At 43.7% G+C, this 17,808-nt stretch overlaps 2 protein-coding genes across 3 annotated transcripts in view; one reads left to right on the top strand and one right to left on the bottom strand.

Annotated features, from left to right (window-relative positions):
- Positions 1–9,904, bottom strand: part of Kiaa1211 (KIAA1211 ortholog) — a 217,949-nt gene extending 208,045 nt beyond the window's left edge. For both annotated transcript variants that reach the window (XM_029477876.1, XM_029477878.1), the window contains exon 1: positions 9,825–9,904. The gene's annotated coding sequence lies outside the window, so the exon portion shown is untranslated. The remainder of the gene's footprint in view (positions 1–9,824) is intronic.
- On the top strand, positions 9,337–11,137 carry LOC110293954 (translation initiation factor IF-2-like). The gene has a single exon (XM_021161861.1). The coding sequence runs from the start codon at positions 9,641–9,643 to the stop codon at positions 10,142–10,144; it is 504 nt and encodes a 167-aa protein (XP_021017520.1). The 5' UTR covers positions 9,337–9,640; the 3' UTR covers positions 10,145–11,137.
- The last annotated feature ends 6,671 nt before the right edge of the window (positions 11,138–17,808 follow it).

Raw genomic sequence — 17,808 nt, 5'->3', positions numbered from 1 at the left:
CTTGAAGATGGAAATGGTACTTTTCACTGAAGTTCACAACACAGGACACAGGCACTCATTTCCCTTACACCTACCCCCTACCCCCGCCCCGGGGAAGTGGGAATTCCTGCCCAGTTTGGCTTCTCTGTACCCAGAACCAACTAGAGCTATCTGCAACCATCAAAAAGCATAGGAAAAGATAAGTTAGAAACATGCCAGTTTAACCCCATTTGTGTCATAAATATTTATCTTCTTTCCCTTGCTCCTTTAAAAGGACAGATTTGTGAATATTCACAATGTCTGGATTGTGAGTTTAAGTGAAGCATCAGAGCTCCCTAACAAAACGGTTGTTTACGACTTGTCTCTGAGCAGTGGATAACAAACCAATAATCACTGGGAACTGAGCATGTACCAGAAAGAAGTACTAGACTTGATGCCTCTTAACACAGACATCTTTAAGGTATTAGTCATGGCCACAGAGAAGAGTGCAGCAGCTACTCTGTCCGCAGTTCACCCGTGAGCACCCATAAGAAATGCTTGTTAAAGTGCCCACTCGGTTGGGCACCGTATTTTCCCCAGAGTTACAACTGGTAGCATCTCTTACTTCTGTTATTGGGTTCACATGTATGTGTTTACATGTGTGCAGGGACATGTGTATGCATGTGTAAGAAGGTCAGAAGTCAACACTGGGTGCCCTCACTCTTCACCTTATTGTCTGAGTCCTGGCCTCTCACTGAACTTAGAGTTTGACTGGCTGGCTGGTAAGTTGCAGGGGTCCTCCTGGCTCCGTATCCCCAGGCCTGGGATCAAAGGCATGCACTATCAAGCCTGGCCTTTTAACATAAGAACACATAAGCACATTACTATTGAGCCATCTCCCCAGCCCCTATTGTCTAGTATTTTAATATGCCTTTCTCAGAACCTAATAGGGCTACAGGACCTCTGACCCATTTCAGAAGATTAAACAGCCTAAATAACATTATGAACAAAATGATGCCATCCTGTCCTTGGATGACTGTGCGTAGAAAAATTAGTAGAGCTTCATATCCAACATACAATGACCTCAGCACAGACCTGATATAACAACTGTGTACATCTAAGTCCACTGGCGGTCCAGATTTCCTGCTCATCCTACTAACAGGGTGTGCTCTGGGCAATAGAGAGCTCAGCCCAGTTACTCAGCCTCTAATCAGAGGGGTTGGTCTAGCTCAGTGATGCCTAACCAACATACAATGCAAGCTACATATATAATGAAACATTTTCTTAAGTTATCTAATGAACACACTGAAAACCATAAAGATATCCAAAATCAAGAATAATTAATATTTTACTTAATCTATCATAGCCAAAATGTTACAATTTCAATGTGTAGTTAACATTTAGAAATCACTAGTGGCTTTGTTTACAACTTTTCTCATCCCAATAACCCAGCACGTATTTTAGACTATCAGCACATCTCTTGGGACCAGTGGGGCCATATGCCACTGCCCTGGTCTAATTAGCCTCTGATATTTCTCTCAGCACTACAAGATATTCTAATAAAGAAGACGACAGATTTACAGATCAGGCCACACTTAGAAATGCTATAAAGTAGCTCTCCAGAAATTCTTAAAACAAAACTAAAAACAAACAAAAAGGTGTTTGCTTTTCATTGTAACATTGTTCTTTATAACTCAGCGGCTGTTAAACCAGTAAATTGTCCTATCAATCACTCTAACCCTGACTCTCACCACCAAGGTCCTACAAACCTCCAGGTAAGTTAAGAACATTCGAGACAATGTATAAGTGAGTGTTGTCTTAATGAAGCATCTTAAAAAGTAGTAAGAAGGGGGGAAAAACATAAAATGGGAGTTTAATAAGAATAAGAAAACTGTCTGTTGATTATGCTATCATCCACATATTAAGGTGATGCTGTGAAATAAAAATCTGCACATGATTTGCAATCATTTCCCCAAGTACTCAGCATCGACAGAGAGATTCCCCAGGCTCCCCCACCACCACACACACTGTATTGTTTATTAGTCCCTTTGTGATCCGAGATCTGCCTCCGCCAGATGGCTGGTCTGGGCTAAGAGTACAATAAGCAATTGCAGAACAAAGCAAAGCTAGCTAGCCTTCCCAGGCACTGAACCTATGACCCCGACCTCATTAACTCTAAGAAACAGTTAACCCATCACAAACGTGGACTGGCAGGTGCACCATAAAGAAAGCCAGGAAGCCCGACCACGGCTGCCACTGGGACACCCAAAGAGAAAAAAAAATGTCACTCAAGATGTATTAGTCAGAATTCCTCAGAGCGAAATGATGTTTCCCTTGATTCATATATCACTGGTATACAAATATGGAAACATCACATGGCACCTGACTATTATATACATTATATGTTTTATGTATCAGTTTAAATTTTAAATTAAAAATTGAAGATTTTTTTCAAAAACATCTCAAAAAACAAAAAATAAGAAATAAAAAAAGAGAGAAGGAAATTCTGAAGCAGTGTCAAAACAATCCTGCTGGCTCTGTCACAGAACTCCCAAGAACACCAGCTGCGACTGATCTTCCCTGAAGACCATACATGGCTATGGCTGTGGGGTGTGGTGTGGTAAAATCTTGTCGCCTGCTAACCGTGATCTCAGGATGATGGCGTTTCTTCCCTTTCATCTTCTCCTAGTTGAGGAAAACACAGGCTAACAATCACATATGTGAAATTTCATTGATAACTTACTGACGCGGGCTCTTCTTAGACTTCAATAATTACCAAGGGTTCAAGCTGCCCAGCTTCACCCACAGCCTGACTCCAGATCTGCCTTAGTGCCAGCCAAACCTTTGAGGTGAGTGGACCTGGCCAGTGGGTTCCTCCCCCAGACCAGTCAGTACCTTTTTATTAAGCTGGTCCTCTTTACTCCTCTCTCAGAATAACTCCTCTGCGCAGCTACTACCAGCTCCTCCATCCTATTCTGACCATCTGTCTCTAGGGAGCCACTGTTTTCTGACCTCCCCCAAGTGACTGGCTTTGAACACAACGCCAATCTGAGAAGCAAGAGTACTGAAATTTCCTCTCAGCACAGCACCCATCGGACAAGTTTACCAATATTTGGAAGGACTGCTGAGGATTCCAGTACTCATTTGAAGATGAACTTTGTATTGTCAGTGTTTTAACTAGCACACACATACGAACTTTCTAGAATATAGAAGCTTATGCATATGGTATTGTTCTATTTGGCTTCTGTAAGATATGTGGTAATGTCACTTTACCATTGACTGGCTATAAAGCATCTCTCGGGGGCATTTTCTGTCTTTCTACTGACATTCTGTAAAATCAGGTTCCACTTATGGAGTAGGGGCTCTGCAACCCTGCACTTGTCTCGTGTGTGGAGACCACACATCTACACTGCTGAGCCGCTCTCATCTGCTTCAAAGTCTTCTGTATAAGAAAGTATCCAAATGACTTAGTGTCTGTCTCTAAGAATTTTCACACCAATAATAAAGGGGGTGAAATGTCATAAAAGCCAAATTTATTATCTTCCTAAACATAAATTAGAGCAACTGGGACCATCCGACAGCTAAGTTTCTTTTGCATTTTGTCTTACAAGACAGGGTCTTTCCATGTAGCCCTAGCTGCCCTTGAACTTCCTTTGTAGACCAGGGTAGCCTCCAAGACATCCACCTGCCACTGCCTCCCAAGTGCTGGGACTAAAGGTGTGTACCATCATGTCCAGTAGCTAAGTTTCTTGATTCTTACAAAAAAAAATAACAGTTCATTAGGGAGTAAGCATTAGAAAATAAAGAATAAATTTGAAGATATACTTTGCATTGTCAATGTTTTAACAAGCATGCACACAAGAACTTTCTGGAATATGTTAATAAAGATACAACCTTCATTGCTGCATGGGCCATGCCAATGAGTCTGGGACACTACAATGATACATGGTTTCATTAGATGCAAAATCATTTTTATATGGCTTGGGGTTTTTTACTTATGTTTTGAGACAGGCCTTCCTAGGCAACACAGGCTGCCCTTGAACTTCTGATCCTACTGCCCTGGTCTCCTGAACATCAGGATTCCAGGTATGCCCAGCTTGCAAGTGAATTTCTTCATAGCTAACCTAAGGACAAAATTGAATGCTTAACACTAAATACAACTATATCTACATTGAGTTACAACTAATCTCAGAAGAAGAAGAAAAAAATGATTGACAAGCAGAAATACACAAATTTCCAAAACACGTAAGTCATGAAGCTGCTGCTTCAAAGCACCACTATTTATACAAATCCGGATTTAAAACTTGTCAGCTTTGGGGCTGGAGAGAGGGCTCCACAGTTACTATCCCGTGCTGTTCCTGCAGAACGGCCACTGCCAGGTGCCAGTTCCCCGGGCTGGAGGGCTCACAACCACCTTAACCCCAGTTCTAGAGTAACCAATGCCTTTGGCCTCTGCAGGCACTCTGCACGCATGTGCACGTACCCCACATGGATACAGAAACACACATGTAATTTAAAAATTAAAACATGGTGATGGAGAGTCAATTCCGAGATTAAGAATGCTTTCCACTCCTCCAGAAGATCCAAGTTCAGTTCCCAAGGCCCACATAGGGTGGCTCACAACCATCAGGAATTCCAAATCCTGATGATACAACCCTTCCACTGGCCTCTGTGGGCATATCTCTCTCTCTCTCTCTCTCTCTCTCTCTCTCTCTCTCTCTCTCCTCTCTCCTCTCTTTTTTCTCTTCCCTCTTTGTCTCTCCTCTCTCTCCTGTCTCTCCTCTCTCTGTCCCTCTCTTCTGTCTTCTCTCTTTCTCTCTTCTCTCTCTCCTTTCTTTTCCCTCTTTCTCTCTCCTCCCTTCCTCTTTCCCTTCTCTCCCCCCTTTTACCTCTCTCTCCTCATCTCTCTCCAATTCTCTCTCCTCTCTCTCCTCCCTCTCTCTCTCCTCTCTTTTCTCTGTCTCCTTTCTCTCTTCTCTCTCCTTCCTTCCCCGCTCTCTCTCGTAGAGGTGGGTCAGCACATGTTTCTGTGTAATGCCAGTATCTGTGAGGTAGAAAAAGGACAATCAGGGTTTCATGGCCAGTCTTAGTTACATAAAGATCTAAAGGCTAACCTAGGCTACCTGAGAATCTTTCTCAGAAAAGGCAACATTTTAATAAATGCTTGTGCTCAATTAGCTCTCCATCGTATGCTTTCTGAGGTCATGTCCCTCACTAGATCTGGAATTCACCATTCAACAAACCCTCGGGACCCCCACTTCCACCCCTTGGGACCCTCACTTCCACTCTTAGCACTGGGTTTACATACACATTTCACCATGCCCGGCCTTTCACATGGGTAATGGGGATCCAGACTCAGGTCCCCGTGTCTGCACAGCAAACATTTTGTCCCGTGAGCCATCTTTGTAGCTTCCTCACAATATTTTTAAAAGCAGGAGAATCCCAGAAACAAAAAATGTATTAAAGTTAAATAATTGCTAAAACATAAGAACTGTTACTTTTAAAAAAAATGGAACACACACAGAGATTCAACATACTACATGTATAATAGTTGATGATAGTTTCTTACATGTACTTTCTAAAATCACTTTTACTGCCTTGTGATTTTTGAGACCAATCAATGCACTATAAAGCACCCTCTGTGGCTTTTAAGTCTTCATTTGTGCCTTACCCACAGCCGGCACTCATTTATAATGAAGTCTTTTTATAGTTGTGCAGCTATATTGTGTCTCTTCTGAAGATATATTAAACCTTTGAGCGCCCAATAAAAATGACCAATTAATTGACTCTATCGCAAAAACCTGAGAAGCTACTCCAAAAATATTTACATTAAAGACCAGCCAAGTCAAAATGAATTACTGGCTTCCTGTGTAAGCTTTCTTACTTACAAACCGACTTCACAATGGACTTCAAACGAGTCCTTTCAAAGGAAGCTATAAACCATGTGCTATATTAGGGAAACGTTAAATGTTGCACCCACATTTATGGTTCTTTTTAAGGAATGAAACATCTGCCTCCATCAGTGTGAAGGGACCCCAGAAGAGTAGTGTGATCAAGAGGAGAAACAGGCTTTGAGGTCCAGCAAGACTCAGGCTGAACCCCCACATTGTCCCTCACTAACTTTGGGACCTTGGACAAGTTCATAAAACGCTCATTGAGTCATAATTTCAATTATCAAATGGAAACACAAGGCCTCCTGCCCGGACAGTCGTGAGGGCTAAACTAGATAACATACAGATAGACTGCTTAGTTTGGAACCTTGGCCATGAGAGTCACTCAATAAATGTCAACTATGACAAAAGAAGTGTTTATGAAACACATGTGTGTGGGGGAGGGGGAGACTAGGCTCCCTAAGATTTTCTGGGCAAGCACTTTATCATTTGATTCTCTAAGAATGTCTTTCTATTTGTAATGTGACATTGAAACTCCAACTGATGGAGGGGTTTGAAGGAGAAACGTAGAGACCCCACAACAGACTTTTACAGAGTGCACTTCACCGGACAATCCTTTCCATTGGTGCTTTCTTGAGTACCAGAATCATTTAGTGGATCTTAAGTAGCATCTTTAAAGTGATATGGAAAACACATGGGAACTCTAACACCACCTCGAGAGTTTAAAAACATATCATTGGTGCTGGGCATGGTGATGTGTGCCAAAAATTCCAGCAGGTGAAAGGCCAAGACAGGGACTAGACTACACAGCAACTCTGTCCCAGGGACTGGGGACGTGTCTCAGGGACAGAGTGCTTGCTGAGTATCTGTAAGGTCCTACATCTGGTCCAAAAAAACAAAAAACAAAAACAATCACGCACATACATGTACACACACACGCACACACACACACAGTGTTTGCATACCAGGAAATAATACATCTCTTAATTCAAACCCACCCTTTTACCTTTTAATAATGAGAATAAAGATAAACTGTCCTGCCTTGCTTACGTTGATATTTCGCAAAGGATATGTGCATACCATTTCATCTGACCCTCACACAATTCCTTCAGGAAAAAAGGAATCTTACAGAGGAGGAAGCTGAAATTTTAAACTACTTGCCACACAAAGGGCTTGTTACAAGAACAGCCGGTTTCAAGTGCAGTCCCCCAACTCAAGAAGCTGGCATATTTACCTACTCTTCCTTGTATAGAATGTATCCAGGATGTAGACTTTAACTAGACTGTTGTTTTCTAGGGGAAGCCCAGTGTCTCAGAGGAGGTTGTGATTCGGGGCCAAAGCACCAGGCATGCGATCCAGCGTCGGCCCCTGGCACCATTGCTTTAGTGGCAAGAGTTGGCAAGTCATTTAATCCCGCTGTGTCTGGATTTCCTTACCTACAAATCACAATGATAACATCTGCCCTGCCTCTGCACAAGGAGCCCGTGAAAAACAACCATGCTCAACAAGTGAAATGTCCTCCTATTCCTGTCAGCTATAGGGTGGCATCACAGAGACCACCCGAAAGGCCCCATGTTCCATGAATATGCATATCAACTATGACTGTAAAAGTAAGGCTCTAGGCTTTCATGGACCCACACGTGGAAATGCTTTGCAGCTCTTGACACATAGTAGGTCTTCAGCAAATACTCATCACTGTAAGCCAGCTGCACCCATGTGCATTTTACTCATTTGCATTTTCTTTATCACTAGCTTGTTCCACCACTAACTACTGAATACCTCTGTGCCTTGGTAGAAACAGACTGCAGCTTGATGTAGACGCACACACCAGCAATCCCAGCACCCTGGAGGTGGAAGCAGGAGGATCAGGAGTTCAAGGCCATGCTTGGCTAAACAATGAGTTCAAAGCCAGCCAGGGCTAGATGAGACTCTGTCTCAAAACAAAACAAAGCAAAACAAAAACAAACAAACAAAAAACAACGAAAGATATACAGATTGCAAAAGCAGACAATAACTGGGCTCCTGCCATACAAGCACGAGGACTTGAGTTTGGATCCTCGGTACATATGTAAAAGCTAGACATATGAAGGAGGTACTGGTGGGGCGGGGCATTGGCCTGCCAATCCAGCCAAATTGATGTGCTTCAGGTTCAATTCAATAAGAGACCCTGTCTCAAAATACAAGGAAGAGAATGATGGAGAGCGTTAGACCGTTGGCCTCCAGCAGCTGCACGTGTGTGAACAGATGGGCGCATGCACACATACACGATACATGCACATGAGTAGTACACATGGAAACATACATAAAACGGACAAAAATTGCTACAAAATTGCATAAGAAGAAAACATAAAATGCAGCTTTCCGCCTAGCAGCAATAACTTCTGCTGTTAACAGTGCTTTGCCGATTATGAAGAACTATATAATTTTGTTTTTACCTAACTCTAATGTCAGCACTATTGCCTTCCTGGCTCCAAATTCAGTGCTCTGTTTATATTGAAAAGTCTTGAAAGTCTCCCAATTGTCACAGGTGACTCTAAACAAAAACTTTGGAGTAAGATTTAAGTAAACAATAGTAAAAAAATAATAATAATAAGGTTTTATTGCAGGACCCCACCCCTCACCCACACACATTTATGAGTTAGCATAATGCAACCATATAACCAATTCAAGATACATTTTCAAATGTTTCTTTTTAAAACTGGCCTTGAATTTCTTTTTTCTTATAGGCAGTTTTCTCTTGAGGGGGAAAAAAAAAGTCAAGCAATAAAGGTGGTGGCCAAGGTGCCTTCCTTTTGTCGACTCTTTAAAAATTACTCAAAATCGATCACTGTATTCAGATACCCAAGTCACAGACAATGCCAAATGACCGCTAGCCATCTTATTATATAATTCAACAACTACTGGAGGTAATTTTTACGGGGGAACATTGATTTAACTGACAGTTTAATTAATTGCTTATTTGCCACGGGATATCTACTAAAACCTTTTACTAAAACTGCCGTATCCTTTGTATTCTAACCACTCCCCTGCCACCGCTGCCACCTCCCTATCACACACACACACACACACACACACACACACACACACACACACCCTCACCTACACCCAATGCCAGATCAGTTTCCCGGCCTGTATTTGTAAAACCATATTAAAATTTCACAACACATGGTCACAGTTACTAGGTTTTCTCCACCCTCCCCCTACACTGAATCAATGTCTTCAAATATACATTTCCCCCTTGAAATCCACAATTCGGAAAGCCATTGAGAGTGTGCAAACATCTAACATAAAATTCAAATGTCTGTTCTTGGCTGATACTCGGTTCTTTTTTTAAAAGCCATAGTACCCCACCCACTGCATCCAAGGGGTTAGAGGTCCAATCTCGCCACCACAGAGCTCTGCAAGAAAGGGCGGTTATAGCTGCGGGGAAACAGCCGCGATGGGAGAAGATAAGGCGAGCCCATTTCACGCCCCGGCGGCTTGCGGTGCCCGGCTCCAGCCCTGGGAGGGAAACCTTTGTTCGCCTCTGCCATCAAACTGGTAGCTCATCAGAACTGGGGCAACAAGAGTTTGTGCGCATCGGCTCGGCAGAGGTTAAACAAAGCAATGCAGCCTGGGGACCCGGCTGAGCGTGTCCGCGTCTCAGCTCCTGGTTAGCGAGGTCCGGCTCTGCGCTGGGGACCCGGGAACCGGACAAGGCGCGGGAAGGAGCGCGGGGCTGAGCGAGTCCCACGCTCTCGGCAAGTTCCCGGGGTGCAGTCCTCTCGCAGGTTCCTTCCAGGGACCCACGAATGAGCACGCTCCGCACAGATCCAGAAGAGAGGGACTGCCCCGCGCATGGGGTCGTCGCCCCAAAGACCTCCGCCGGCCGTGCGAGCCCACGCCCGGGGCAAGGTAGGAGTCTCGCGCGGGCCCCGCCGGAGAGAGAAGCCACCCGCTGCCCATTGTCTGTTCCCGCGACCGAGGGGAGCTCACCTGCGGTTTCGCAGGGCGCCGCCGTGGAGAGAGGGATTGGCGAGAGCCGCACGCCCCGGGAACGTCCCAGCCCGCCGAGCCTCCGCAGCAGCAGCAGCCCCAGTAGCGCGGCCGGCTCTCAAGCGCCCGCGGCCTCCATTGCTCTCCCCGCCGCCGCCACCGCGCGGCACTGCGCGCCCAGCCCCGCGCGCCGTGGTCACATGCTCCGCCCGCGCTCGCCTCGGCCGCTCGGACCCGCGCCCGCCCCGCCCGGACACCGCCGCGCTGCCCGCCGAGCTCGGTTGGTGAATGCCGGACACTTTGCACCCGGGCTGACTTGAAAGCAGGAGTTAGCCCAGGACACCCTGTGGGACTTACCAGTGCCCTCTCCACCGCTGCAGGAATGGCCAGATGGAGGGCTGAAGGCGAGGGTCGAGACGCACCTTGCAAGGGGCAAGAATAAAAGACTGTCAGTCAACCACCTTCTCTGGAAGTAGTCCCGGTCCCGGGTACCAGCATAAAATAGTAACTCGAGTGACCTGGACCATAAAGAGGTTTCACCCTGCATGGTCCAAGCTATCAGAATGGATCTGGGACTCCTGAGTCGCACAAGTGGAAAGATGTCCCTTCAGAGATAGAAAAAGCTAGCGATTGTATTGCTGAGTTCCAGTGCATTTGAACACAGTGATATTCGGTCATTATTGTCCCCACTCATAATGAAATTAAATATTGACTTCGATATCTTAGAAAGATTATCTTGTCTTTTTGTGGGTTAGTCAGAAGCAATGAGACTTAGCTCCATACTTGCTGTCATGGCTATTTCAATAGAAGCGTTGGAACTCACGTCTACCGGGCCTTTTGATGCTGCAAATACAAAGATACCAAAATTCAGGCTTCTTATTTAATACTAAAGCAAAAATCTTCTGTGACAAAAGACGCAGAAAACCAACCGTAACATATACTCTATAACGAATCAAAGGTCCCAGTGTCCAAAACAGGATCAATAATTTCAATGCTGGTGGCAAGCGTGATTCAGAGCTGATACTGGATAGTTCCAGTGCATAGCGGATTAGTCAACTGGGCTTTTCTGGGTAACTTCTTGTTGTTGTTTTGGGTTTTTTGTTGTTTTTGTTTTGTTTTGTTTTTCCAGACAGGGTTTCTCTGTGTAGCCCTGACTGCCCTGAAACTCATTCTGTGGACCAGGCTGGCCTCGAACTTACAGAGATACATCCGCTTCTGCCTCTCAAATGCTGGGATTAGTGTATTGTTTCACTGATCATTGCTTACATATATCCTAAACTATTCCTCAAAATAAGAATAATAATGAGTTTTAGAGAGTTAAGTTAAAGGTTCCTTTAACTTTGGTTTAGTAGCAATAGAAATTTCTAGAAGCTCAAAATGAAATCTGGGCAGAGTATACAACGGGGATCTTTTTCTTGGCACACTATACTCTTGACTCTGTGCCAACTGCACAAGAACCACTCTATAGTAATTCAAATTCACATAGTGTGGGTTCTACTGACTTTTCATTTTGTAAGACAAATATGGCAACTTATACGCCATTAAATCTTCTAGAGAGTTGATGCTCATAATAGAATATTCTAGTGCCAGACTTTATGCATCATACCTCAAATCGAAAGCTAATAGGAAACTTTGATTATCTTTTGAGCTATTTGGCTTGGCTTTTGACTATCACATTGTATCGATAACAGCTCGGTCCACCGGATAGTCAGCATGGAGCTATTAAGTTTACCCTAGAATAACGGAACTTTCAGACCAGATCCTGCCCATTGAGGGGGTGTGGCTGCAGACTAACAGAAACTTTCAACGTGGCTCTATAGTAAGCTGTCCTGCTGGAAAGGTGACAGGTGACAGAATATCTTTCTTCCGACTTCTCAAGCGTACTGGTCCATAGTTCATACCAACAAAATATAGAAGGGCAACGGAATATATACAAAAGAATTATATAAGAATAAACTCAAAATACATGTTAAGCATAAAGGTAAGGCCTAAATCGATCAGATTCTTAGGGAAGAAAAAAAAAAAAAACCTTCACAGTGAAGGTATGGAAGGGACAAGCTATATTGAAGCTAGCTATATAGGGATATAATGACATTTTATTTTGCAATAGAAAGAATGAAGTGCTAATTAACACATACATGAGCCTTGTATGTATTAGGGCTGAACCTTGAGAACATTACAGTAAGAGAAAGAAACCAGACACAAAAGACCATATAAGGCAAGATCTCCTTATATCGAGTATGCAGATAGCCGAGTCTCCTCAAACAGCCACAGGTCATGTGAGGAAGGTGAGCTGAGAGAAAACAGAGAGTGGATATTTGTAATGATGAGGGCATTTTATAATTGTGGAATTTGTTCCACAACTGTGGCTCTACTGAGATACCGTCAAATCATACACTACAATGGTGACTTATGTGGTTTGTCAGTCACGGATCAATAAAGTTCTTAAAGATATTTTAAAATCTTTTTGTGTGTATTTGTATGTGTTCATGTGTGCACATATAAGTGCGGGTTCACATGCATGTATGCACCTGTGTATGTGGAGGTACCAAGGGTAGACATTAGGTATCTTCCTCAATCTTTCTCCACGTTATATTTTGAGACAGTCTCTCACTGAAGCTGGGGTTTATCAGCTCAACTAGACTGTGTGGCTGCAAGCTCCAGGGATCAAGCTCCTTCTCTGTCCGCCCAGAGCTGGAGTTACAGGCATGGCCATCATTGGCACTGTTGTGAGATTCCAGGGATCCCAACCTAGGTCCTCATGCTTGCATGATAAGTGGTTTCCTAACTGAGCCATCACTGTAGATCTCCAGATAAAGCTGTTTTCGAAGAAGACAGCGTAAGATGTATCATTGATATCTGATTATAGGGATTTCAGGGTAAAATATACCACGTGATAAAAATTGCAAACAAAAGTACATAGCAGGGCTGGGGAGATGGCTCAACGGTTAAGGGCACTGGCTGCTCTTCCAGAGTCCTTTCAGAGGTCCTGAGTTCAATTCCCAGCAATCACATGGTGGCTCACAGCCCTCTGTAATAGGATCCTATTTCCTCTCCTGGCTTGCAGGTGTACATGCAGATAGAGCACTCATATACGTAAAATAAATAAATAAGTCTGAAAAAGGTACATAGCAATATTGAAAGTCTATGTACCTGACAACAGAACATTTGGTTTAAGGCAAAGCCCAAAATAAAAAGGAAAGTATGTAAATCTACTTTATAGTGAGACATGTTTTACTTTGTCTTTGAAACTGCTCTGTTAAGTAGAGAAGGGACTACACAGAAATGAACAAGCTTGATAGAAAAGCTACCAAATGTGTGCCCAACAAACAGAAAACTTACACTCTGTGCTAAAACAATTGCAATATTCACAAAAAAAGTTTTAGATAAAAATACAACAAAACTCAATGAGTTTCAGAGGTCAAAATTCATACATGTTATATTCTTTGGCCAAAAGTCAATGAATTAGAAATTTATATTAAAATCCTACCTACATGGTCTTTGTTTTGTTTGTTTGCTTTTGTTTTTTGCGTTTAGTGCTGAGAATTGAAGTCAGGGCCTTGCACATGTCAGGCAATGGTCAACAACTAAGCTCCATCCCCAGCCTCTTGAACTTCCGTTTTTTACTTTGCCTTCTCTCATACATCCTGATCACGGTCCTCCCTCCCTCCACTCCTCCAAGTCCCTCCCTCCCCAGTGTCCCCTCTCCCCCAGATCCACTCCCTCCTAGTGACTTCAACTGAATTTGGCATTACAAGATGGAATAAGACCAGGAGTGTAACCTCATATCAAGGCTAGCTAAGGCAACCCAGTAAGAGGGAACGGGTCCCAGGAGCAGGCAGAAGAAGAGTCAGAGACACCCTCACTCCCATTGTTAGGAGTCCAACAAAAACCCCAAGCTAAAGAACCACAGCGAGTGTGGCCTGCTGCAGACTCATGCAGGCTCTGTGGTTGCTGCTTCAGTCTCTGTGAACCCCTATGAGCCTTGCTTAGTTGAAATTTTATTTTAAGCAACTTTTGTATTAAAGATGGACAAAGGATACTTTCCAGTAAATTCACCCACATCAATCTTGATTTGTATCTGGTGTGTGTGTGTGTGTGTGTGTGTGTGTGTGTGTGTGTGTGTGTGTATGTTATATACACGTGTGTGTTGTGTGTATGTGAGAGATGTGTGTGTTGTGTGTGCTGTATACATGTGTGTTGTGTGTGCTGTATACATGTGTATACATGTGTGAATGTGAGATGTGTGTGTGTGTATGTTGTATATGTGTATATTGTGTGTATGTGATGAATGTGTGTGTATTGTACGTGTTGTGTGTGTTGTATATGTGTGTATGTGTGTGTTGTGTGTGCTGTATACATGTGTATACATGTGTGAATGTGAGGTGTGTGTGTGTGTGTAGCAGAAGCTGGTGAGATAGAAAACAAACAGTAAACTTAACAAAATAACAGGTGATTCTTAGGAAACATACATATAAAAAATTGATAACATAGACTAATTAATCTCTGGCCTATCAGCCAAGAGACATAAAACTTAAGCCTTTCATAGTGAAATGAGAAATAGCTAGGCATTTCTAAATAGAATAATAATAGATTTCCAGGAATCTAATCATGAAACTGAAGAAGGTGGAGGAAATGTGATTGTAGAAGAAATAAAGAAAACCACAGGCTGTTTTTCTCTAACATTGCCCAGTTGACTTGTGGGTCAGTTCCTACCAACTCAAAAGGAACCAACAATTTCCTTGGAGGCAAAAACCGTTCCAGAACATGGGAAAAGTGCAACTTCACAACTCATTCTCAGAGGCTGGAGAACTTTGAAGTAAAAGCCAGACTGAGTTTCTCACACATGAATGGAAACCTCGGCCTAGTTCCACTGGTTAGTGTGTATCTTTATTTTTTTAAAATCTAAATAAGGCCTTTAAAAACAACCCCAGTGGTACCTTAACAATAAAACAGTCCAGGAAAAGGGGAAGGGACGGGAGCTGTATAACATTATGAATGTGTTTGATGCCATTAAATTGTACACTTAAAAAAATATGGCTATTGCTGTATCCCTTGCAGGGCTCATGATTAGGCGGTCAACTTGGTGAGACTTCATAGGTGTAGCTCCTGACATTTCTAAGAGACAGACTCACAGAAAACTTAAGTTCCTCTGGCTTTTACAACCTTTCTGCTCCCTCTTCCAAAAGGCTCCCTGTTGCTAAGGTGTTTTGTAAATGTATCAGTTGGCTCCACAATGCTGTATTCTGATTGGTTGTGACTTTCTGTCATGGTTTCCCTCCATCTTAAAGAGAAACTTCCTTAGTGAGGAATGAGGTCTACTATTCTCTGTGGAATAAGGACAGTTGTTTAGAGCACAGTCAGGGAATTACTGATTTAGTAGAGCAGTGGTTGCAGGTCTCGTCCAAGACCTAAACCTCATGTATATTATGATACAAAATGTCGTTCTAAGTGTGGGCAGAAGTGCTTGTCTCCTCATCTTTTCTCTATTAAGTCCCATCAAGGATTACCCTTGTCACCGCCTAAAGCAAGGGGTAAGTCAATGGGACAAACTCCATCTCCCTTTGCCACCAGTGTGCAAGCCCAGATCTGGCAGGAGGGCCTCTGTCCCCTGACTTTGGACAGTGCCCTGTGGGCTGGCAACTCAGAAGTGTCAGCCTCAGTGGCCTCTCAAGACTGTCCTCACTGTCCCACCAGCAGACACGGCTGGTAACTCAGAACTTGCAGAGGTCTGCTGGCCAGGACAGGTTTCTTAAGAACAACGTGGGCAGTTTTAGGATGTACCTAAGGAAACCAGCCACCAGACCTGTATGGTACTGAGGCAGAATGGACCACTCTTGAACATTCTGTTCGATCTCAAATCAGCATTCTTTGAGGAGGCTCCAACTCAATAGCAATGAGTGCTCTTTTTACTCCCACATCCAACATCAGGGTTTCATAGTTCATTCCATGGCCATCCTGTGTCAGGAAGGTGCAATGGCTTGCCCAACCCAACCTGCTGCTGCCATCATCCAACTAGCTGCTGCTCCAGCCCTGGAGACAAACTCACGTTGGCGTGTCTGCTCCACACTGGTGGGACTGCACCTCTTTGGATCCACCCATAAATGCTATGAGGAGAAGGCCCCCGCCCCTAGACATGGACTCTACCTTAAGCACATTCAAACATAGACTAGAAGAACCCTTTTCTAACAGGCTATGAATACATCTGTTTCTCCTGACTGCAGAGCAGTCTCCAGTGTATTTGTTCCTGTTCTTGTTTCTGTGATAAAAGGCCTCGAAAGCAGTGTAAGGGACTAAGCCTTTACTTTGGCTCACAATTTAAAGGTGAAGGTATAGTGGCAGGAGGCGAAGGCAGTGGTCACATGATACCCACAGTCAGGAAGCTGAGTGTTAAATGCTAGGGCTCAGCTCACCCTTCCTACACAGTCTGAGACCCTGGACCATGTTCTGGTGCTACCTACATTTAGGGACAATGGTTCCTCATGTTACTCTCTATGGCAATTCCCTCACAGACACAGTGGAGGTTTGTTGCCATGGTGATTCTAAATCCCATCAAACTGACAATGAAGATTAATGTTCACACTTGAGTTGCATCACGTATAGCTGACAAGGCGAAATGTGGCCAGTGACAGACACTGCCTATGTTTCTTATCCAAGGTAATAATGATCTAGAGCCATTAGACAACACAACCCAAAGTGGGGGAGGAGTGACAAAGGTCAGTCATGCCTGATTGTGGGAATCCTAATGAGATAAGCCTATTGAGATATTGAACAGATTGGCTCCCAGCCTCTGGTGGCCATCTAAGGCAAGATGGTCAATGAATTGTTTGTGTTCGAACCCCCCCCCCCACACACACACAGAGAGAGAGAGAGAGAGAGAGAGAGAGAGAGAGAGAGAGAGAGTCAATGAATGTGCTTGAACGCCACACACACACACGAAATTACATTTGTTTTCCAGATTTAGGTCCAAAGTGTAGGTTTTCCTCCAAGAAGACAGTTTTCTGTGCACTTTGAGCATCCTTGCACACCGCTGTGGATGATCCAGGGATGCAAGTCCCTTCCTGATGCTTACCCATGAAATTCTCAGCACTGTGTTTGAGGTAAGCAGCCTTGAGGGTTGAGGAATTGTCTACGAAGAGCAAGGTGCACCTGCTACAGAAGAGATGAATTTGCACAGCTAAGTGCTGCTAAGCTGTGATGGGAACCTCTGCATGACTGCTATTGATCTGGACTTTTCCACATGCCTCAGGAGCTTGGGACGGAAGAGCAAGTTGCACCTGCTACAGAAGAGATGAATTTGCACAGCTAAGTGCTGCTAAGCTGTGATGGGAACCTCTGCATGACTGCTATTGATCTGGACTTTTCCACATGCCTCAGGAGCTTGGGACGGAAGAGCAAGTTGCACCTGCTACAGAAGAGATGAATTTGCACAGCTAAGTGCTGCTAAGCTGTGATGGGAACCTCTGCATGACTGCTATTGATCTGGACTTTTCCACATGCCTCAGGAGCTTGGGACGAAAGAGACCAACTCAGACCCGTCGCTTATGCTGCTTGCTGTACCATGAGCAATAGGGGCCTTTATCCCTGACCCAAGAATCTCATTTCCTGCCTGCATCATGAAACATTCAGATACTAACTCATAGCTTTGTCCATAAACTGAAATCCCAGACCCACTGTTTTATTGCATATTGTTCTGCCCAAGTGTTATATTATTTTTATTCCAAATTTCAGCACTTTAAATTTTCTTGAAATTAACTAAATTCATTCATTATATTATCGAATGCCACTAGCTCCTCCTCCTTTCCCTCCTTCCCTTCTTCCTCCTACCCTCCTGTCTTCATCCTCCCTTTCCTCCTCCCCCTCTTTCCCTTCCTCCTCCTCTGTTTTAGTTTTTTGATGTCTCATGCATTCATTTGCTGCAATTACTTCCTCCTTTTTATTTTAAAGTTTTTGTGATTTTTGTTTTTAAACTTATTGTTTTAAA

Source organism: Mus caroli, chromosome 5 (assembly GCF_900094665.2).
Source record: "Mus caroli chromosome 5, CAROLI_EIJ_v1.1, whole genome shotgun sequence".
Classification (NCBI taxonomy): Eukaryota; Metazoa; Chordata; class Mammalia; order Rodentia; family Muridae; genus Mus; species Mus caroli.
The sequence above is the reverse complement of the archived record's forward strand: the minus strand, read 5'-3'. Positions and strand labels throughout refer to the sequence as shown.

Coding starts and splice junctions, on each gene's coding strand:
- LOC110293954 (XM_021161861.1), top strand. CDS start 9,641: ATGAGCACGCTCCGCACAGATCCAGAAGAGAGGGACTGCCCCGCGCAT.